Source organism: Trichosurus vulpecula, chromosome 8 (assembly GCF_011100635.1).
Source record: "Trichosurus vulpecula isolate mTriVul1 chromosome 8, mTriVul1.pri, whole genome shotgun sequence".
Taxonomy (NCBI): Eukaryota; Metazoa; Chordata; class Mammalia; order Diprotodontia; family Phalangeridae; genus Trichosurus; species Trichosurus vulpecula.
Window position 1 is genome coordinate 122,786,261 of NC_050580.1, and position 22,269 is coordinate 122,808,529.

General features: G+C 47.0%; 1 protein-coding gene across 2 annotated transcripts; it reads left to right on the plus strand.

The window, feature by feature from the left end:
- The first annotated feature begins 285 nt into the window (after nucleotides 1-285).
- Nucleotides 286-22,060, plus strand: MAN2A2 (mannosidase alpha class 2A member 2). Of its 2 annotated transcripts, XM_036735046.1 has the most exons (24): nucleotides 305-522; nucleotides 1,996-2,147; nucleotides 2,985-3,242; nucleotides 3,326-3,470; nucleotides 3,925-4,096; nucleotides 4,688-4,815; nucleotides 5,390-5,563; nucleotides 6,527-6,713; nucleotides 7,552-7,729; nucleotides 8,065-8,267; nucleotides 8,594-8,776; nucleotides 8,952-9,066; nucleotides 9,512-9,579; nucleotides 9,772-9,937; nucleotides 10,251-10,487; nucleotides 10,820-10,942; nucleotides 11,691-11,805; nucleotides 12,209-12,342; nucleotides 12,881-13,022; nucleotides 18,736-18,869; nucleotides 19,132-19,209; nucleotides 19,622-19,816; nucleotides 20,043-20,153; nucleotides 21,040-22,060. In XM_036735046.1, exons 2-24 carry the CDS (start codon nucleotides 2,016-2,018, stop codon nucleotides 21,190-21,192), a joined length of 3,531 nt encoding a protein of 1,176 aa, XP_036590941.1. In that variant the 5' UTR covers nucleotides 305-522; nucleotides 1,996-2,015; the 3' UTR covers nucleotides 21,193-22,060. The 2 variants fall into 2 exon arrangements, with proteins under 2 accessions (XP_036590940.1, XP_036590941.1); XM_036735045.1 differs by lacking the exon at nucleotides 19,132-19,209 and having other exon boundaries at nucleotides 286-522.
- Nucleotides 22,061-22,269: the final 209 nt, after the last annotated feature.

Consider the following 22,269-nt stretch of genomic DNA (forward strand, 5'->3'; position numbering starts at 1 on the left):
CTGGAGATCGGGGCCAGGCAGCTACTGAGAATGGGGAGCAGCGGCCCGTTGGTGGGACGGCGTGGGGAGGGACAGAGGCCGAGGGGCCGAGGCTGGCCCGGGCCAGATAGGGCCTGGACGCAGGAGTGGGGCGGGGGAAGCCCTGCCGGCCGCCTGGGGCTGGGGGTGGGGCCGCGGCTGTCCCCGCCCCGCACGCAGCTCGCTGCCCGGGCCGCGGCGGCTCCGGGAGCCTGGGAGAGGCGGAGCGCTGTCCGGCCTAAGCGCCGGGGCGGAGCGCGGCGCGGCGCGGCGGAGTGGGGCTGCAGCGGGGCGCGTTGTACGGAGCCCGCTGTGCGGAGCCCGGAGGCGCCAGGGCCGGCGGGCCCCGCCAGCCCCCCGCCCTTCCCTCCTTCTGCCTCCCTTCCTTCTGCTCCCCGCTCCGGACGCGAGGCCGGCCGGCGCTGGGGATGTGAAAGGCGGCGAAGCGGGCCGGTCCGGGGCCCGGAGAGGCGCCGAGGAGGAGGAAGCCGGAGCCCCAGGACGGTAAGGTGCTTGCGCCCGGAGTCCCAGAGGTCGGGGAAGGGGCGCCACGGGGGTAAAGGACGGGGGCGCAGCGCCCAGACCTTTTCGCTGGCTGCAGCAGCTTCAGAGTCACTTGGGGGCTGGGGCTGCCGAACCAGCTGTTTGTGGCGTCAGGAGGGAGGTTTGGAGGAGGTGCTGGTGGGATGCTCAGATGATTGGCAGGCGGAGTGGTGGAGGTCAGAAACAGGGGCACCCGAGCTAATGTGAGTGTTTGCATGGCAGGGGGCTTCCTGGGCATTGCTCGTTCCAGTTGCGCTTTGAGACCCACACAGCTATGAGAGTACGGACCCTCGGGGTCTTGGACAAACAGATCCTGGGTCTAGGAGGGTGATTGGCCTGCTGCTCTTACCTGGTAGCTTATGGGATGGGGGGGATTACAGGTGCCTCAGTAATCAGTCAATTCCCCCAGCTCCACCCCCACCCCCACCCCCACCCCCACCCCCACCCCTACCCCTACCCCCCACAGCTCAGTCACTGGCCCGGGCCGGGGCCCAGCCTCCTAGGGCTAAAAATAATGCCTGGAGGCACCAAGCCTGGATTATATTAAGTAGGACACAGCTCCTTCTTTCTGTATCAAGGCGGCTCCAAGTCTTTCCAGCTTCCGGGTCCAGTCCTGATGGTGTAGTGTTCCAGCCTATGTGCAATATCAGCACACAGGCCAAGATTTTTGTCCTCCTACCCAGAGAATAAAACACCCATAATCCCTGGGAGGGGCCTGCTATGTAAATGTTCTCACTCCAAAACAGAGGTTGTGCTTGGCTCACCCTATCCTCCCCTTCCCCCTCCACCCCCACACACACCAGGAAGCTTGAAACTTCTCAGAGACTAGATTTGCTTCCAGTTTCAGTGATGGTGACCTGGGAAGCCAGAGAAGTCTTTCTAGGACTCACGGCGATTTTTTCTAGCATTGTCAGACTTTATTCTGTGCTTCGAACATCACAGTGTAGAGTGATGACAATAGATATGCTTTGTGCTGGCAGTATACCAAGCAGCTTGTCCAGTATTTTCAAGGGAGCCAGCGTGGTATCCAGTAGTGTAAAGAGCACAGGCAAGACCTGGGATTGAATCCCAGCTCCAATACTTAATAATTGCTTGACCTTAACTAGAGCTGAGCTTGCAGGAAAGACTTAGCTCCTTCCCTGACTGCTCCTCACCCCTAGGTGGAGAAAACAAAGAGTTCCTTCTTAGGCTTACACTAAGAAAGATGCCACACACTTGTGTTTTGGTTCTGGTTCATGAGAACAGAATCAGCTGAGAACTAGGCTCCCAGGCCAAGTTGGGAACTGATGCCTTCCTTGGCCTTGAGAACTGCTTTGCTTGGGGCCAGGAAAACAGAACTGACTTTGTTGGTCTGATTTCTCATCTACTCATCATGGCACTTGATGGGAAGACAGGAGCCACTGGGATATATAGACAGTGTTGCCCCTTGTACAGGTTCGTGCAGGGGGACCGGTATGAAGTTGAAGAAGCAAGTGACAGTGTGTGGGGCGGCCATCTTCTGTGTGGCGGTCTTCTCCCTCTACCTCATGCTAGACCGAGTGCAGCATGATCCCACCCGGCACCAGAATGGTGGCAACTTCCCCCGGGTGAGTCCTGCCCCCTGATGACTAGGATCTTTATTGGCCAGATTCTCTGGGTCCAAATAATTTTCACACATATGGATACATATATAATTGCCAGAGCTAGTGACCCTACCACTCACTAGTCCAGGACTCTCAGGCTGGTTTCCTGATGTCCTCTTCTGGTTCTCAGAAGTGACTCTGGGTCCTTGAAGGCCATGCCAGCGGAAAATAAGCTCTGACAGGTCCTCGCAAACTGTGGCAATGCTAATAGACCATGTCAGTTGTTCAAGGACCAGCCAAGCTAAGTTTGGAGAGCCTCATGCCAGATTGATCATTGATTACTTTTTTTGAGGCCACAGTAATTCTCTGCTGATTTGTGTTATTTGCTCTGTTTATATAATTTCTGCTTGTAATTTCTGTTTGTGTTTTCTCTGAAGTTCTCTGAAGTTCAGGGTGTTGACTTTTTCCTGACTTTTTACACTGGTAGAGGGAATATTCATAGCAGGGAAGGTATTAAAGGAGGCATGCTTAGGTCCAAGGTCTGTGGGGTAGGTCCCCAAGAGAAGGCTCTAGCCTAATATGCAGTATCACCCCTACCTTGTCTATCCAATACTGGTGTTAGGCCAGAAGATCCCAAAATAAGGAGTTCTGTGAACTGCATGGTTTGTAAACCTCAACCAAGATTCATCTTGAATTCACCCTTAATCTTGAGTAGAGTCCATCTTTCCCTGTATCCTTGTGTTTCTGTGCCCCAGTTGGAGCAGAAAGGATCATGGCCAAATTTCAGGTGGTTGCCATGAAGTAATTGTCATTCCTGGCCTAGGACATGGTAACTAATTGCCCATGGTAACTCATTGGCAGAGCCAGATCTCAGTGCTGCAGAACCGAATTGAACAACTGGAACAGCTGCTGGAGGAGAATCATGAGATCATCAGCCACATCAAGGACTCAGTGCTCGAGCTGACAGCCAATGCGGATGGCCCTCCGGCTTTGCTCCCTTACCACACCCCCAATGGCTCCTGGGTGGTACCACCCGAACCCCGGCCTAGCTTCTTTTCCATTTCTCCCCAAGACTGCCAGTTTGCTCTAGGGGGGCAGGGACAGAAGACAGAGCTCCAGGTGAGCATCAGGGAGGTAGTGTGATAGTTGGGGACTGGAGCGATCACAGATAAAAGATACTTAGCCATTCGCTTACCCCACAGATGCTCACGGTGTCAGAGGAGCTGCCCTTTGACAATGTGGATGGTGGGGTGTGGAAGCAGGGCTTTGATATCCCCTACAGCCCCCATGACTGGGACTCAGATAACCTCCAGGTGTTTGTGGTGCCCCATTCCCACAATGACCCAGGTAAAGGGGAAGTCCCTGGGTGAGGGAGGGTAGAAGGGATTATTCGTCTGAGGCTTTGTATAACTGGACTTCCACTAGTTGCCCCCTGCTCAGTGATTGGAAGGGAGCACTTCCTTGGGTTGAGATAGAGAATCTCTTTTATAATAATAATAGTAATAGTAGCTGACACTTGGGTGGGATTTTACACTTTATAAAGCATTTTATATGCATTATTTTTATTTAATCTTCACAACCACCCTGTGAGTTAGAGAGAGCGGGTAATTATCTCTATTTTACAAATGAGGAAATTAATGGTTTACCCAAGGTTACCCACTTGGTAATTGTCATAACTCAAACCTAGATCTTCTAACTCCAAGTCCATTCTTCTTCCCACTACCGCATAGCAGCCCTAGTCCTTGGGAGTAGTCTTCAACAGGGCTCTCTCCTGGAGCATCTCTCCTGTTGTTTTTCCCAGGCTGGATCAAGACCTTTGACAAGTACTACACAGAACAGACACAACACATCCTTAACAGCATGGTGCCCAAGCTGCAGGAGGACCCACGGCGACGCTTCCTCTGGGCGGAGGTCTCCTTCTTTGCCAAGTGGTGGGAGAACATCAATGCTCAGAAGAGGGCAGCCGTACGAAGGCAAGTGTGCATGGGCCTCTTGGTAGCCAGAGGAAGGGGCTAGAGTGCACAGAACTAGAGGAGAGGGGAGCAGATTGGAAAAAGGCCAAGGGAGAGGGGACATGGAAAGAGATTTCCCTAAACACCGTGTGCTGCAGAAGACAGGGGAAGGAAGAGTACCAGAGGAAAAGTGAGATGGTAGAGTGGTGGCCAAGGAGACTTTTAGAGAAGAAGAGTTGGCCAAGTAGGTATGTGTCACATATGGAAAGAGAGGATTCAGAGTTCGATGAATGTAAAGGAAAATAATGAATCAGAAAGGTTGACGTCAAGGAACTATGGAGAGGTAGTGGAAACTATAGGGTTGGAGGTTGAAGGAAACCTTGAGTAGAGAGCAGAAGCCCAGTGTTGGGAGGAAGGAGAAAATGAGTGACCTTGGTACCACTGAAGAGTGAATTCCTCTTTCCTGCCCCCTGTTGTCCATAACTGAAGTTGGCCTGACTAGGGTTTTGTTAGGCCAAGGTGGTCATTCTCTCTGGCTTTGGCAGACAGTGTTACAGTAGGGATGGGCACTGGGACCTTGAACCATCCTGAGTGGGAGCCCTTGGCCCGCAGGTTAGTGGGAAATGGGCAGCTGGAGATAGCAACTGGAGGCTGGGTGATGCCTGATGAAGCCAACTCCCACTACTTCGCATTAATTGACCAGCTCATCGAAGGGCACCAATGGCTGGACAAAAACCTTGGTAAGGCCAGGTTGGGGTATTAACTTTTTAAAAAAAATTAATCTTTTTTCAATTAAAAGTTTATTTTTTCTTCCTCCCATCTCTACCCTCTCCCACCTCCATCACAGACATACATTGGGAAAAAAAAGAAAAACAAAATTCTTAAACTGAATATGCATAATCTAGCAAAACAAATTTCCACATTGCCCATATCCAAAAATATGTGTCTCGTTTTGCGTCTCAAGTCCATCACCACTCTGTCAGGAGACATGGGTAGGATAAATCATTGTCAGTCCTGTGGAAGTAAGTTTTTCCAGAGACAACTTCACCTTCTGAGCTGGAGGAAAGCATGATGGTGCTAGTCACGGGTATTGATGGAAAGGGGTTAAGGGTGGACAGTGTGTCCGGGTCAGGAGTGCCTTTCGTAGACATCAGTTTCCTTTAATTGGGGTGGCATTCACCCAGAACATTTTCAGAGGTTCCAGTCTCATTTAACACTTGGCGAGAGTAGTGGGGTGGTGGTGTCCCAAATGGAAAAGACAGAATTCTGAAAGGTACTCATCACCTCTGGCCTTCTTCCCCTTTTCCTGCTCAGGTGTGACCCCACGCTCAGGCTGGGCCGTGGACCCTTTCGGACACAGCTCAACCATGCCTTACCTACTCCGCCGCTCAAACCTAACCAGTATGTTAATTCAGAGAGTGCATTATGCTGTCAAGAAGCACTTTGCTGCTACCCACAGCTTGGAGTTTATGTGGAGACAGACATGGGGTAGGTGTTGGTGTGGAGTTCAATCCTGAGAGAGGGGTGTCACTGGCATTTTTTTTCCTGTGGCAAAAAAAAAAAGAGAGGCCATGTTCAGAGAGAAAAAGGCAACAAAGGTCTGAGTCCCTCTCTCAGCTCTCCCTGGGATCAGACCATCTGCAGCATGGAGGGCTGTTACTAGAACCAGTTTTCTTCTGCATAAGAGCTTATTATGTTGGCTTTTCTTCAGCCCCCCCCTTCCTGGCCTCCAGATAGTCCTCCTTCCATCCTTGATTTTCTGAGAATTTAAATCATTTATATGTATGTATATGTATAATAATTTATACGTAATATAATATGTAATAAATAATTTATATGTAAAGCATTTGTATATTGCTTTAAGATTTATGCCTTACATATATTATTTCATTTGGTCCTCACAACAGCACTGTGAAGTAGGTGCTATTTATGCTCACCATTTGACAGATAAGGAAATGGAGACTAAGAGAAATTAAGTGCCTTGCCCAAGGTCACACAGCTAGGTAGTGTGTATAGCAGGATTCACACTCAGGCCTTCGTGATTCCAAGTCCAGTGTTTTATCCACTAGGCCATCCAGCTATCCCATGACCTTCTTTCCAAAAGATAAGCCTTGGCAGGCATACCTGTCCCACTTTGGAAAGTAAATTGCCAGGTGGTGAATTAAAGCATCATCTTATCAAGGACTGCAAATGATTCCTTGCCTGAGGTAGTCTGCTGCAACCTAGGGAATAATGGCTCACCAGTCTCCATTTCTCTGTTGCTTTAACTAACTGTCTTGACTCCTGGTCCACATTCTCATTACTTCTTATTGATTTCTCATCTTGGGAAGCTTCTTGCTTTCTTCCAGGTCTTACTTTGCCCATGAGCAACCTTATGAATGCCCCAGTACGTACAGTGTTTGTCATTTAATTAAATACCTAGTAAACACTTGTTGGTTTTGCCTTCTACAGACCCAGATGCTAGCACAGACATCTTTTGCCACATGATGCCCTTCTACAGCTATGATGTGCCACACACCTGTGGCCCTGACCCCAAGATCTGCTGCCAGTTTGATTTCAAGCGTTTACCTGGTGGGCGAATCAACTGCCCCTGGAAGGTGCCACCCCGAGCCATCACGGAGACCAATGTGGCTGAGAGGTACCTTTCTGAACCTCAGGGCCTCCCTTATATGGTATAGCTGCTTATACCCCTTGGGGATCTGGGGATCTGTTGTTATAAAGCCTAGCTGAGGTTCTCTGGAATAGCTCTAGCAGACCTTTCCCAGAGTGCTTTTCTGCTAGCAGCCCTGAGGGTCCTTAAGAAGCTGGCTAACTCTGAGGCAAAACATTTCCAGAGCTGGTACGCTTCCTTATAAACCATCAATTTCTAGTTATCCCAAACCTCCTCATAGGGAATCTGGATCATTGGGTTCTCAGCGTTCAACAGAACTAGGGGTTTTATTTATTCTAGGATTGGAGTCGTACAATGGATTTCTTCAGAGATGGACTTGGAAAGCTTTGGGACCAGAGTCATTTTTTAATAGAACCAGACCTTTTGAGGAATTTATTGGGACTGGTCCAAACTCAAACCCAAGTGGTCTTTGCCAAAACCAGAACAGTCACTAGAATAAGTGTTCTTAACCTGGGCTCTGTGAACTTGTTTTTAAAAAATATTTTGATAACTGTATTTCAGTCTAATTGATTTCCTTTGTAAACCTGTATGTTTTATTTTATGCACTTAAAAGAATTATTCTGAGAAAGGGTACCTAGACTTCACCAGGTTGCAAAAGGGATCTGTGACACACAAAAAGTTAAGAACCGCGGTAGAATGTAGCAAATTGAACAGCTATTCAGCTTTTTATTTTAGGATTCCTGTAACGCATCCGTTAGTGACTCCATAATTCCTCCAGTCGTAGCCTGCCAAGTTGCCTTGCTTTTCCTCTTATACAATGGGCCTGTGCTTGGCCCTATACAGTATTATCTCTGCCTCCCCACAGGGCAGCCTTGCTTCTGGACCAATACCGAAAGAAATCCAAGCTGTTTCGAAGCAATGTATTACTGGTGCCGCTTGGTGATGACTTCCGTTATGATAAGCCCCAAGAATGGGATGCCCAGTTCTTCAATTACCAGCGTCTCTTTGACTTCCTCAATAGCCAGCCTGACCTCCATGTGCAGGTGTGATGGCTGCAACAAAGAGCTGAGGGTTAGGGTTGACTCGGAGAATGCAAGGTTTGGATTAGTATATGGGGTAGTTGGCGCTGCTACAGCCCTGTTAAGGACAGCGCACCTTACTATTGACTCAACAGAAAGGCATTACGTGTGGTAGGTTTCCCAACTTATATCAAAATACCCAAATGTTTCCCTGGGAACAGCTGGGATAGGTTGAGTTGGTCTGTCTGCAATGGAAAAACTAACCTTCCCTACCTGTAGCCATTTGCAGGTGGCTAAAATTCCTCTGGAGCTTTGCTACCTACAATGCTAATGGGAGCTGGGATCATATGTCTCCACAGGCACAGTTTGGCACGCTATCTGACTATTTTGATGCCCTGTACAAGAAGACAGGGGTGGAACCTGGTGCCCAGCCTCCAGGTTTTCCTGTATTGAGTGGGGATTTCTTCTCTTACGCTGACCGGGAGGATCACTACTGGACAGGCTATTACACTTCCAGGCCTTTCTACAAGAGTCTGGACCGGGTCCTAGAGGCCCATCTGCGGTGAGAGACCAGGCTTAGCAATAAAGGAATGATTGGGGCCTGGGATTCAAAGAAGGGATAGGACTGAGGGCCCGGTGGACCATTGGAAATTAGAAGGGAATAGGAAGGAGGTTAAGGTAGGATGAGATGCTATGGGATAGGATCTGAGTTGGAAAGGATCTCATTGGCCATTTAAATAGTAAGCTCCATAAGGATATGAAAAAGCAGGGCTAGGGTTGGAGCTACAGAGGGGAGGAGGGTCCAGTTTAATTGGGAAGGTGGAAGAAACCAGGCAATTGTGTGGGTGGTATGGAGGAAAGGGATGGTAACATCTCTCTCTGGGGCAGGGGCGCAGAGATCCTGTACAGTCTGGCACTTGCTCACATCCGGCATTCTGGCATGACCAGTCAGTACCCACTGTCAGACTACACTCTGCTGACTGATGCCCGTCGCACCCTAGGTCTCTTCCAGCATCACGATGCCATCACTGGTACTGCCAAGGAGGCAGTGGTGGTGGACTACGGGGTCAGGTGGGACCCCAATACTTTCCCTTTGGGGGCAAACTTAGTACTAAATAGATGGGTTTGGTGGGAAGTAGGCAGAGTCAGGGAAAAAGTGGGAAGCTTGAGAAACAAGACATTTTCCTGAACTGATTTCTTTTCCTTCTCTCTTTCCTTCTTTGCCTCGCCTTTCTCTGCTCTATAGGCTCCTGCGTTCTCTTGTGAGCCTGAAACAGGTTATCATCAATGCTGCTCACTACCTGGTGTTGGGGGACAAAGGAGCCTACCATTTTGATCCCAATACACCTTTCCTCAGCATGGTGAGAGATGCCCCTGAGCTATCATTCCCTATTTCCGCCATTGGGAATCCTGTCCTAAGAGTAGTATGGGAGAGCTGCCCTGCCCTCATCATATTTGCTCTGAGTTTTGAGCTCTGTGCATAGAGCAGGTGTCCTGGGTCGATCTGCCTTTGCCTGAGTGAACAGCAAAGCCTGGTAGGAAATTAGACATAGGGTAGATACAGGAATCTGATCTGATCTTGGCCTTTTCTGTCTCCATAGCTATTTTCTCTTCCTTACTGTCATTAGTCATTTAACTGGTGTGCATTTATGAAGTGCCTACTATGTGTCAGGTACTGTGATAGTTAGTGGAGTTGCACAGACAAAAATGAAAGTCCTTGCCTTGCGCTCAAGAAACTCACATTCTATTGGGAAAGACCTGTAGACATATAGTTATATATGAAATAAATACATAGCCTTATTCCAGGATGACACACGCTTAACCCAGGATGCCCTGCCTGAGCAGACTGTGATTCGGCTGGATTCTTCCCCTCGGTGAGCAGTTAGACTAGGCTTCTCTCAGAATTCTTTTTACTCTTAGTACCCCAACCCCATGGTGTTCAGCCCTTTCCCATCTTCAAAGACCCATTCTCATGTTTAACTCCCTTTGGAAAGCTCCTTCCCTTCTCCACCTTTTCCTGTGGACGTATAGCTTCTCTGGTCTAGCTTTACCCATCTGCCTGACAGGTTTGTGGTTCTGTTCAACCCTTTGGATCAGGAGAGGCTCAGTGTTGTCTCTTTGCTTATTAACTCTCCCCGGATCCGGGTCCTCTCTGAGGAGGGCCAGCCCTTGGCCGTGCAGCTCAGTGCCCACTGGAGCTCTGCCACTGACATTGTACCTGATGTCTACCAGGTAGGTGCCAAGGGAGGGACCCAGAGTGGCTCTGGGGGATCTGAAAGGAAGCTTCAAGTTGGGATGGAGTAATTTGAAGTTTGAATCTTGTGATTCTGTGATGAACACTTGCCTCTTCCTGGAGTTCTCAACCTCTCCCTATACCAGTACCGTCAACATGAGTCTTCCTGTCTTCACTCATCCGTCTTTTGTTCTGTTGCATTGCTTCATCCCTTTTTGGGGGATAGGCTATGGGCTGAGAGCTTATCAGCTCCTAGAGTTTGAACTTGTGAGGAGGCTGCTCTGGTCTTACTTTTCACCTTGCATTGAGCAGGTATCTGTGCCAGCCCGCTTACCTGCCTTCGGTCTCAGCATCCTGCAGTTGCATCCAGGCCTAGATGGGCGCCGCACTCTGCCCTCCTCTGTGCGTATCTACCTGCATGGCCGCCAGCTGTCTGTCGGCAAGCATGAGATCTTCCCCGTGCGTGTCGATGAGGCTGGGACCAGTGACTTTGCCCTCAGCAATCGCTACATGCAAGTCTGGTTCTCGGGCCAAACTGGGCTCCTCAAGGTAAAGGAGAGGGCTGGGGGAAGGTGTGAAGGGAGGGAAAGGAGAACTGGGGAGAATGGGGCCAGGACCAGTAGAGTTAAATGGGGAGGTAGGTCCCTAAGGGTGAGTCAGAGATTTCACCAGGCTCTAAAGGTAACCAGGGCTGGGGAGAGAGGGGCCCCCTGACTGATAGAGAAAGAGAGATGTGGGTCTCATAAGCGGATAGAATGACCACAGTGTGCTAGGGAATACCTGGAATGCAATTCCTTTAAGATGTTAGTCAGTCTATCCCTGGGTGGGCAGGTCTGATATTCTGGGATGGGGCCAGGGGTCAGGGCTGTGTTTGTTGGCAGAGCGTCAAAAGGGTGGATGAAGCACAGGAGCATCGATTAAGTACTGAGTTCCTCATCTACGGCACTCGAACCTCCAAAGACAAGAGTGGCGCCTACCTCTTCCTGCCTGATGGCGAGGCCAAGGTACAGGTGCACGGCAGTCTTAGAGCTGTGCCAGTGAGATATTGAGCCCTTTGCTCAAACCAAGTCCCTAGTAAAATCCACGCTTACCACCACACCTTCAGTTTGACCCTGGGTAATCTGATCAGGAAATATTCATGGAGAGGCAAAACACAGGTGGCGGTCACAGGGCCAGAGTTAAATGACTCAGTACGTAGAGTACTGGACTTGGAATCAGGAAGACCTGAATTCAAATCCTGCCTCAGAGAATTCCTAGCTGTGTGACCCTGGACCAGTCATTTTATCCTTTCTCAACCTCAGTTTTCTCATCTGTAAAATGGGGATAAAAATAGTACCTCACTCCCAGGATTGCTGTGAGGCCCAACCACGTAGCACCTATAACTTAGTTAACCTTCCTCTGCCTGTCTCCTCCTGTGTAAAGTGGGAGAACAGTCTTACTGATTACAGCTAGAGATTGTGTGGTCTGTTGGAAAGAGCACTGGATTTTTAATCATAAGACCTGGGTTCTAATCTCTCCTTCCCCTGACTAACTTCACGAGTCTCTTACGTATTCCCAGAGCCCATTTCCTTATCTGTAATAATGTGCGGGCTGACTGTCCCACAGAGGTCTCCTCAGGATGCAGTTAGATAACATGTAAAGCACTATATAAATGTAAGTTGCTGTTACTGCTATTAACCAGGTTAAGGGGTCCACTCCCCTTAGTTTATTCACTGTGCTGTGTTGCTCAGCCCCTGCCTGCTCTGTTCCTAGCCCTATGTCTCCAAGGAGCCCCCCGTGCTTCGGGTCACTGAAGGCCCCTTCTTCTCAGAGGTCGTTGCCTATTACCAACATATGCAGCAAGTGGTTCGGCTCTACAACCTGCCGGGTGAGTCCCAAGGGACAAATGTCTGCCCTGAGATTAGAAGTAGTCCTTGGAGGGTGGGGTGGCATCGCCAAGGGAGACCCGCTGCTCCCAGGCCTATGCTCCTACCTTTAACGTTGTCATATCAACCAGGACATGGCTTCTAAAATTTTTCTGAATTTTATTCTGAAAGTATTATAATGCCTTTTTTTTTTTGGTGGGGGGATCCTTATTTCTATACCTTCCTCGTCCTTTAATGAAAAGAAAGGTGGTGGAGGGGGCAACATAACAACACCAAACCTTGTAACAAATAAACAAAGTCAAGCAAAATGAATCCACACAGTGGCCAGGCAGGTCACCTCTTTCACGGCTGAAAGGTCATTCCCTTCCTCTTCCCATGCTGTTTGCCTCGCCTCACCTCCCCCAGGGGTCGAGGGCCTCTCCTTAGATATCTCCTCTCTCGTGGACATCCGAGATCATGTAAATAAGGAGTTGGCACTTCGTATCCAGACAGACATTGAAAGTGAAGGCACCTTCTTCACAGACCTCAATGGCTTCCAGGTATGATGCCTTGGGATGGGGCTTTGGGAGTCCTTCTAGACAGGGCTGTCCATCTCTCCTACTCCTCTTGAAGGCACTGGTTGTCAATCCTAGTTTAAGGAGGAGGGGGCAAGCAAAGAGTTCTTAACCTGGGGTCAGTGAGCTTTTATTTCCATCATTTATTTATTTATTGGCATTCATTTTTTAAAATGTTGAGTTCCAAATTCTCTCCACCAGCCCCTCCTCCACCTACTAAGAAGGCTACAAGAAGATGATATCAGTTATACTTGTGAAGTCATCCGTATTAGCCAGCCAATAGCTTTAGACAAAAATCTAGTCAGCTATTTCACTATAATCGGTTTCCTTTATAATTCTCTGTATTTTACTGTATGTATTATTCTTGGAAAGAGTTCATAGGCTTCACCAGACTGTCAGAGGGATCCATGACCCAAGAAAGCCTCTTGTAGAGGTGACAAAAGGCACAGGGGAGCCAAATAGTCTGAAGTCCAGAAAAATACCCGGCTGCCTCTCATGGGCCATGTGTTACCGTCTTCTCCAGATACAGCCCCGTCGGTATCTGAAGAAGCTTCCACTGCAGGCCAACTTTTACCCCATGCCAGCCATGGCCTACATCCAGGATAGCCAGAGCCGCCTCACCCTGCACACCGCTCAAGCCCTAGGAGTCTCCAGCCTGAGCAACGGTGAGTGCGCATGCCATGCTCATGTTATGGTGGAAGGAGCATCCAACAGCACCAGCTCTAGCCAGTTTATGGCTTAGCACAGTACTAATGGGACGTATTCCCTCATTGGCTCCAACTACATCCTCAGCCTGGTACGACTTTTTCCCATGGAGGGTTGGTACAAAGGAGGAAGAAAAGAGTGTGGTATTTGTATAATTGTATCACCAGCCATCCAGCTGTGTTGGCAGTAAGAAGATCCATGAGGTGTGGGGGACAGAGGCTAGGATGCATGCTTTTTTATCTGGAGAGATGTAGTTTAAAAAAAAAAGAACTGGCATGTCAGGAGATCTAGGTTCTAGACTTGGCTCTACTGCCAACTAGCTGCTTGGTCTTGGGAAAATCATTTAACCTCTCTGGGCCTCATATAAAAAATTAACCAGTTGCCCTGGATACCTTCAGTGGGTCCAGTCCTAAAATTTTGTGATCTGTGACCTAAGTAAGGGGTTGGATCCATTCAGGTTGCAGAAAGGACATAACCACAAGCCTCAGTAGTAAGGTACTCTCTGGGGCAGCAGCTGATTTTATCATGAAGCTTGTTGCTAACCTGCCCCTCATTGGCTTCTGTACCTTTATGACTTTGAAGAGTCAGGCATCCCAAGCCCAGTGACCAGCTGCCTTCACAAAATTCACATCACTCTCTCTGCTTTGTATAGCTGTTTGGGAGTTTATTTTACTATAACAAATGGAGTGGACTTAATTTATAATGGGCCTGATCCACTTCTCTGCTCCCTCTGGGACATGAGTGTAAATATTAATTAGTTATCTAGATCTCTGTACAGGGTAATCCACTTTTTAAAGCTTCTCTTCTCTTTCAGCGATGTAATAGGAGAAAAGGAAAAGAAAGGATGAGGGTCAGGTCCTCAGAAGACAGAACAAGCATGTATGCACTGAGATCGAAGTAGGAAAAATCAAAAAGAAGGCTTAAGTTACTAAGTTAAGTTACTAAGACAGCTGTAAACTCTTACTGAAGAACTATGAGAAAATAGGGAGACAGATTCCAGGCATATGTCTATCATGAAGACAGATTAGCTTTGCAAGGGCCATTACTTTCTGGGCCTTACAGTCACTTTAAAAAACTTTTTATTGATAGCTTTGTTTCTGCATCATCTAGATTTCCCTGCATCATTCCCTTTCTCCCCTTTCAAAGAGCCATATTTTTAAACAAAGAATTAATAAAAAAAAAACAGGACAAAGGAAAACAAAATCAGCAAAACCGATCAACACATTGGAAAAAATCTGATGGTATATGCAATGTTTCACATGACAAAGGAGATGGGGGGAGATTGCTTTTCTCACCTCTTTTTGGGGGCCAAGTTTGTTCTTTATAATTTTGCAACATTCAGCTTAATTTTCCATTTACATTATCATAGTGTGCGCATTTTTGCCCCTGGCTCTGCTTACTTCACTTTGCAACAGTTTATATGTCTTTCCATGTTTCTCTGTATTCATCTTGTTCCTTACAGCACTGTAATATTGTATTACTTTCATGTACCACCATGTTTAGCCTTTCTGCAATCAATGGGCATCCACTTTCTAGTTCCTTGCTACCATAAATATTTTGGTGCATATGGGGATTTCCTTCTTATTAATGACCTCCTGGGGGCATGTGCCCACTAGTTTAATCTCTGGGTCAAAGGGCATTTTATTCACTTAATTTACATAATACTGACTTGCTTTCCAAAATATTTGTTCTAATTGTACCACAGCTTCATCAATAATACTGTCGTCATTTTCATTAACAATGCAGTTATGAAATAAAGGAAGGAATACTGGACTGTGAGAGAATAGACTAATCCCATTGGACTCAGTGTCCCAATCTGAAAATGGAAGGAGGGAGAGAACGTCTACTACAGAGATAAGGAAAGGCTTCCTATAAGAAGATAGAGCCCAAGCTGGGCCTTGAAGGAAGTCAGGGATTCTAAGAGGTAGAGATAAGTAGAGAGTGCATTTTAGGCATGAGGAACAGTCTGTCTGTGCCAAAGAAATAGCAGGTCGGGTCTGAGGAACAGCCTCAGTCCGATACTCCACCCAGCCTGGCAGGTGCTTTTTTTTTTCTTAAACATGAAACACGTGTTCGTTAATTTTTCTATAGAACATTCCTGTTGAAAATACATTTAAAACATAGTCTTTTATACTTAGATGTCATGCTATAATACAGTGTGAAATAATGGTACTGGACTAAGCAACAGTGATTTATTTCATGCCCGCATTCATAAACAAAAGACTGCACAGTCTGAAGAAACAAGGAAATAAATGTACATTTTCTAGTAAAATATTATTTATTTGGACAATGACATAATGACCTTGGTCCTTCTTGGAAGAAGAAAACTGCTTATGTGAATTAACTCTTTCCAGTCACTATGGTCCCATATTTAGTTAATTTCTGATCCATCCTCCAACACTAATCACCGGATACAGTACAGTTTTAGTCAACCCACTTTAAAGAGCTACAGTTGAGGTTTAACAAGAAATATAGAAGTTAATGTTAACTTATAATTTTCCTAGAAAATTTTCCAATTCATGATATACTTGCAAATTTATTTTTAAATTTTTTTTAAAAGTATAATACTGTGTCCCTGCTAGTACCAAAAATAGACAAAAGAGATTAAGGACAATGAAGTGTCAGAGCTTATGAGCAATCTAATTCCAGCTAAAAAGAAATTTTACATGTAACCAAAGAAATTCTTTGATAAGATCAAAAGCTCTCAGGTTCTTATGTCTAAAGAGCACAACGAAAAATGACATCATAAAATATATTTAACCAAGAAATTTGGAAAATGTAGCTAGTGGTCTGAAAAGCTAACAAGGATAAATATTTGAACTGATATGAGGTGAGGTGGACCGACATGACAGTCACAAGCAAGGCAGGCAAAAGCAACACCTTGAGGACAATATGAAGTAAAACTTCAAGCAACTCAATAAAAGCAAGGAATTATGGCAAAAAACTCTTAATTAGATTACATGCAGCAAGCTAATAACAAAGATAATAACTTTGAGAAAAACCGTAAGGGAGAAGATGCAGTCACTCTGGCAATGTTGACTTTGGTCACCTATAAACCATAATCCTCTCTGTTTATCATTAGGCTGTCTTACAGACCTATCTCGTAGAGGAGTGAATGTTACCAGGTGTACCAGGTGATGAAACTTTAACAACTCCCTAATGGAAAAGCAGTTATAATTGCAAAGCAGTCTAAGGTCCCCGTAAGTCAGTGACATAATTATTGTTGACATCTTGGACTTTTCAGTTCCACTTGCAGAGATGGATAGAACCTTGCCAATAGCACCATTTTTGAGGTTGAAGACAATCCATGGCATATCCTTAATGGTACCCTTGTGCCTGAGTTTCATGTCCCTCCAAAACATAAATAAATACTTTGCTCCCAGGGAAATTACCTGTTTTTAAAAAAAAATTTAAAAGCAGGATAAGATGAGTCTGGGAAGGTAGGTGGGAGCCAGATTGTGTAGGGCTTTAAATACCAGCCTGAAGAGTTTGCCTTTTACCTTTGATGCCACTGAAGGTTTCTGAGTGGGTGAGTGACAAAATCATGGAAAGGACCTCAGGGGCCATCTAGTCCAGCTTCTTAAGTTTGTAGATGAAGAAATCGAGGGCCAGGAAGTTTAAGTGACTTGTTCAAAGTCACTTAGGGAGCAAGTATCAGAGGTAGCATTGAACACCAGTCCTCAGACTCCAGAACCAGCATGATGATGATAATGGTAGCTGACACTTCCAAAATGCTTCCTGTGTGCCAGGTACCATGCTGAGCGATATAGTTATCTCCTCATTTGTTCCTCATAACAACCCTGGGAGTTAGGTGCTATTATCATCCTTTTTTTATAGATAATGAAATTGAGGCAAACAGGTTAAGTGACTTGCCCAGGGTCACACAGCTAGTTAGTATCTGAGATTGGATTTTGACTCCAGGGCCAGCACTGTATCCACTCTACTACCTCGCTGCGCCCCCCCCCCCCCCCGCCTTTTTTTAAGGCAATTGGTTAAATGCCTTCTCCAGGGTCACACAGCTAGTAAGTGTCTAAGGCTGGATTTTAACTCGGGTCTTCCTGACTTCAGGCCCAGTAGTTTATCCACCTCACCATCTAGCTGCCCTGTACCATTGGGTCAGACCTGTATTTTGGGAGTATTAATTTGGCAGCCATGTGGAAGATGGTTTAGAGAGGACAGACTGGAAAGGAGGCTGATTAGGAGAATATCATAATAGTCTAGGCAAGAGGTAATGTGGGCCTGAACTAGATTGGTGGCCACGTGAGGGGAGAGAAGTGGATAGGAATGAAGGGGATGTTGTGAAGGTCGTTTGGTTGAGACTTGGCAACTGACTTCTTATGGGGAGGTATGCAAGAGGAGAGATTCAAGGATGCTTCGCAGGCTGTGAAGGGAGGTTACTGGAAGAATAGTAGCAGCAGAAATCAGGTCTTCAAGGATGGGAAGGATTTAGGGAAAATAGCTGTTCTGAACCCAGGTTCAAGTTCTCCTCACTGTGTGACCCTGGACAATTCTCCATGTTACAGAACAGTTACCACTGCACTGACCACAGGAATTTGCTCACCAGACTCTCCCTACATTGTTGCGATCACAGATTAGAAACAAAAATGAAATGCTTTGTACATGTTCAATCTAAGATGCCATTTGGACATCCTTGGTAAAGATGTTTGAGACCGAAATTCAGAGAGATTGGAGGCTGGAAAAATATTCAGGAGTCAGCTGCAAAGAGATGATAATAATAGAGAGCGGAAAGGAGCATTGAGAGAGGAGAGAGAAGGCTGAGGTCACTACAGTTAAAAAAAAAAAAAGGCAGAAAATACATCATGATCCAGAAAATCAGGCTAAAAAGGAAGCCATGAGACAGGTAAAAAGGGAGCCAAGACAGAAAAGTGTCTAGGAGAATGGGGCATGGTCAACAGCACCACAAGCAGCAAAGAGGATTGAGTATCACAAGGACTGAGTAAAGGTCATGGGATTTAGTAGTTAAGAGATCTTCAGGGACATTCTTTTAGAGACCAGACAAACAGCTCTGCCCTTAGCCAATTAAGGGATCTGCTGTGTTATTCATACTTCAGAGAGGGCAGTTTACTTGCAAGGAGCAGGACCTTCCCAAGCATCTACTCAGCCCTCTGACTCTTCCATGGCCACTAGACAAGCTGTTGAGAAAGTAGCTTGTGACTTTTTAAATGCAAAAGTTTTTCTACGTCACTCATTTAAAAAAAATAGGTTTTCTTTTCCAATTGGGATACCTGGGAAAAAATTCTCAATAGCCTTTCATTAGTACAATAAGTATTCATCCAAGTCCCTTTAGGACACATTATCTTTACTGACTCGTGGTACAGTGGAAAGAATGCTAGACTCGGTGGGAGTCTGGAGCCTTGGCTCTGCCATGCAGTAGCTGTGTGACCTGGGACAGATAACTGCTTCTCTGGACCTCAGGTTCCTCATCCACAAGCTGAGGGGTGCTAGGCTACATGGCCTGAAAGGTTCCTTCCAGCCATAGAGGTGAGATCCTGTGACACTTTCCCATCCTGAGGCTTTCAGCATCTCATCCCATCTTGTTTTCCTCTTAGGGAGAGCTTTGATGTTTTTCCCTACCATTCTGTTTGGGGTTTGGTTTCTGTCAGGGCAGGTGGGTAGATATGCCCTGGGGACTCATCATTTTAATTTCTTCAGGCCAGTTGGAAGTTATCCTAGACAGACGCTTGATGCAGGATGACAACCGGGGCCTAGGCCAAGGGCTAAAAGATAACAAGAGAACCTGTAACCGGTTTCGCCTGCTGTTGGAGCGACGTACCACTGCCAATAAGGTACTATTCCTGGAGCCCGTCTGAAACCATGAAAGGGCTCCAAATTGGCTGGCCGCTTATGGGTCTCAGCCTGGGGATGGGGGAATGAATTAGTACATTCGAGTGGACTGAGGAGTGGGACCTGTCTCTGGGGTTGTGTGGTGGGGGCACATCAATTTCTCGTTCATCCCATGCTGTCCGACACTTCACTCCACTAACTGTCACCTTGCTGTCTTACATACTCCTGATTCTCCGTCTTTCTTCATTCCATAACTTACATCAGCCACTTAGCTTCTTTTCCAAACTGGCCTCTGCATTTAGGCATTTGGTCTTTCCCCGCAGCGGGAGCAGCAACCAAGAGGTAAAGTCCAGCAAAAGTCGTTTATGTCTAGTACTAGCCAGTGGTAATTGTATCTGGAGCCCTGTCAAGTTCAGATCCTGTAGCAGAGTCCTTCGTGTCTGTGTGTAGGGGAGATCGTTAGTACTAGAGAAGAGAACATGCCTAGATGGTAGTCCCTTTTTTGTCTGGGGATAGTAGTCACTAGATGGACTTGGAGGTGGGGGGGAAATGTCAGATATTCATCAGTAAGCATTTATTAAGCATTGACTGTGTACTATGAATTGTGATAAAACCAGGATAGAATGTTTTGAAGTTATACCTGGATCAGAAGGAAAGGCAAGGTTATTTTATAGGATGTAGCTGTATCTCTTCTCCCACCTACGCTTCGCCTCAGTTGCTCTGCCTCACCCAGGTCTTGGTACTAACATTGCAGGTGCAAGATGGTCGCCCAACCAGCTTTCCATCTCTTCTTAGCCACCTGACTTCCATGCACCTAAACACACCAGTGATGGCCCTACCCGTGGCCAGGGAGCAGCCTGGAGGCCCCACCTTACGCTCATTTCAGCCCTTGGCCTTCTCACTTCCCTGTGACATTCACCTGCTCAACTTGAGAACCCTCCAAGCTGAGGTGAGTGCCCTTGTCCCACTTTTCAGCCTCTGATCTGCACTCCTTAAACCAGTCTTCTGTATTCTCACTCCCTGCAACTATTTCCTAACCTATTCCTGTCTCAGAAGCGCCTTCCTCCGTAGACACAAGTTCCTTGAGTTCCAAGACTGCATATTAGATCCCTTGTGTGCAGTGGTCTAAACACCTTGGCAATATCCATACTGTTACCATCCCCTCCATTTCACAGGATGACAAACTACCCTCATCAGAGACTGCGCTCATTCTACACCGAAAAGGTTTTGACTGTGGCCTGGAAGCCAAGAACTTGGGTTTCAACTGTACCACAAGTCAAGGCAAGGTGAGCATGGGACAGTATCAGATATATGACGCAGGGGTCTATGTCAGCTGTTTGGCGTGGCAGACAACTCATAAGAAAGGCCAAGAGGGAGCCCAGGGATGTCTTAGGGAATAGCAAGGCAGAGGACAATTGGATAGGGATGAGATAGGATGATGGAGTATGAAATGGAGGCCCATGTTCCAAGACTTCTTTGTTCTTAAAGTCCTTCTACCCTAACCCCCAAAACGTATGCAAATAGGAAGCCTTCATAGGCCAGATAAATGGAACATAGACTGTCTGCAGCTACTTTTATATAAGGTCCTTGAGGCAGCTAAGTGACACAGTGAATGGAAAACCAGACCTGGAGTCAGGAGGAGGACCTGAGTTCAAATCTGGCCTCATACACTTGACACTTAGTAGCTGTGTGACCCTGAGCAAATCACTTAACCCCGATTGCCTCACCAAAAAAAAAATCCATGACAAACTTACCAAAATTTGAAAGACAAAAACCAACCAAAATTTGTGGCTGGCTGGGTAGGTGGGGGGAAGGATATATTTAGAGATGGTGTTGTAAAAATAAAAACTGTACATGGAAACAAGATTTAGAAGATCCATTAACGAAAGAACAGTTTATATTTGATAATGTTTGTGCCCTGAGATTTACAGCACAGGTATCTAAAACTGATCAGAAGAGCTATAGCAGGAAGGAATCTTAGAAATCATCTTGTCCCAGCACTTTGTTTGGAGTGAAGGAACGGAGGCCCAGGGGTTACGTGACTTGTGCCCCAGGTCACAAAAGTAGCAAGTGGCAGAGCCAGGATTTAACCCCACATTCTCCGGCTCCAAATCCAGTGGTATTATAGGATCTGTCACTTGGGTGCTTGGCTCATATTGACTCTTTCTACAGGTGGCCCTGGGGAGCCTTTTCCAAGGGTTGGACGTGGGCTTCCTGCAGCCCACTTCACTGACATTGCTCTACGCGCTGGGCTCACCCTCTAACAGCATGGACATCCACTTGGAGCCCATGGAGATCTCCACCTTTCGCCTCCGCCTGGGCTAGTGTTCTTCGTGGCCAGGAGAGGAAGTATATCCATACAGACCACCTTTCAGAATGAGGCTGGGATGGACAGCTACACTGAGTGCCCCAACCTACTCCACCTTCCCCAACTGTAACAGACTGAGCTCTGCCCCCTTGTTCTCTATTTATTATTGCTACAATGCTTGGGGGGCTGCCCAGAAGCCCAGCATTAGACAGATGGGGCAAAATGCAGGTCGGCTCAGGAGTGAGAGGCTGGCCCTAAATGCCAGAGTAGATGGTGCTGGGCAGTGCCTTGAGGTGCATGAGTGGCTGCCCACTTGGACATGAGGTTCTTGCCCCCGGTTCCTCTTCTGTCTCCCTACTGTTAGCTTTTGGGATATGGGGGACCAAGAGCAGAAGTGTAGAGAAGAAGTGAGTGGGGCAGCAGGGAGTGAGATGTAATCTCTGCTCCTGTCTTGCTGCCTTGATTCAGGGGAGTAGTTGAGGCAGGTATACAAGGAAAAGGGAATCATGATCTCTCCATCGGTCAGAGCTGGCTCTGAAATGCAGTACAGTGATTGCGTAGAGACCAAATACTTTGGTGTGACAACCAGGTCTATATAAATCTAAGATGAGGGTGTCTAAAAAGGAATATGAGAACGGTTTTGACTTGGAAGAAAAGGAGGAATAATGGGGTAAAGGGAAGATTTCTCTCTCCTTGGTACTGGAATCCCTAGGTGACCTGTTAGTCGCTAGGCCCAGCTACATTAGGTGCTGCCCTGGCCAAGGGCATCTGCACCAAGCAGGTGATTTTGTAGCAGTCGGTAAGAACTCTTTGTATGGAACTAGAGACTGTGACTTTGCTGGAGTTCACAGGACACTTCAGGTAACAAAATTCATTTCAAACTAGTGACCTGGTCTGTGTGTTGCTTTGGGATCTGGTGGTGGTGGGTGGCCCTTGGTCTGCTGCTTAAGGTTTGGCTTTTCCCTGCTTGCTTGCCAATGGTATTCAGTTTTGGTTGGTGTATTTCTTAACAGCCCGGTGGGCCATGGCCCCTTCCTAAGATCAGCAACCAAACTGTTGAAATACAAAAGGGCAGTACCTTACACTAGCAGATG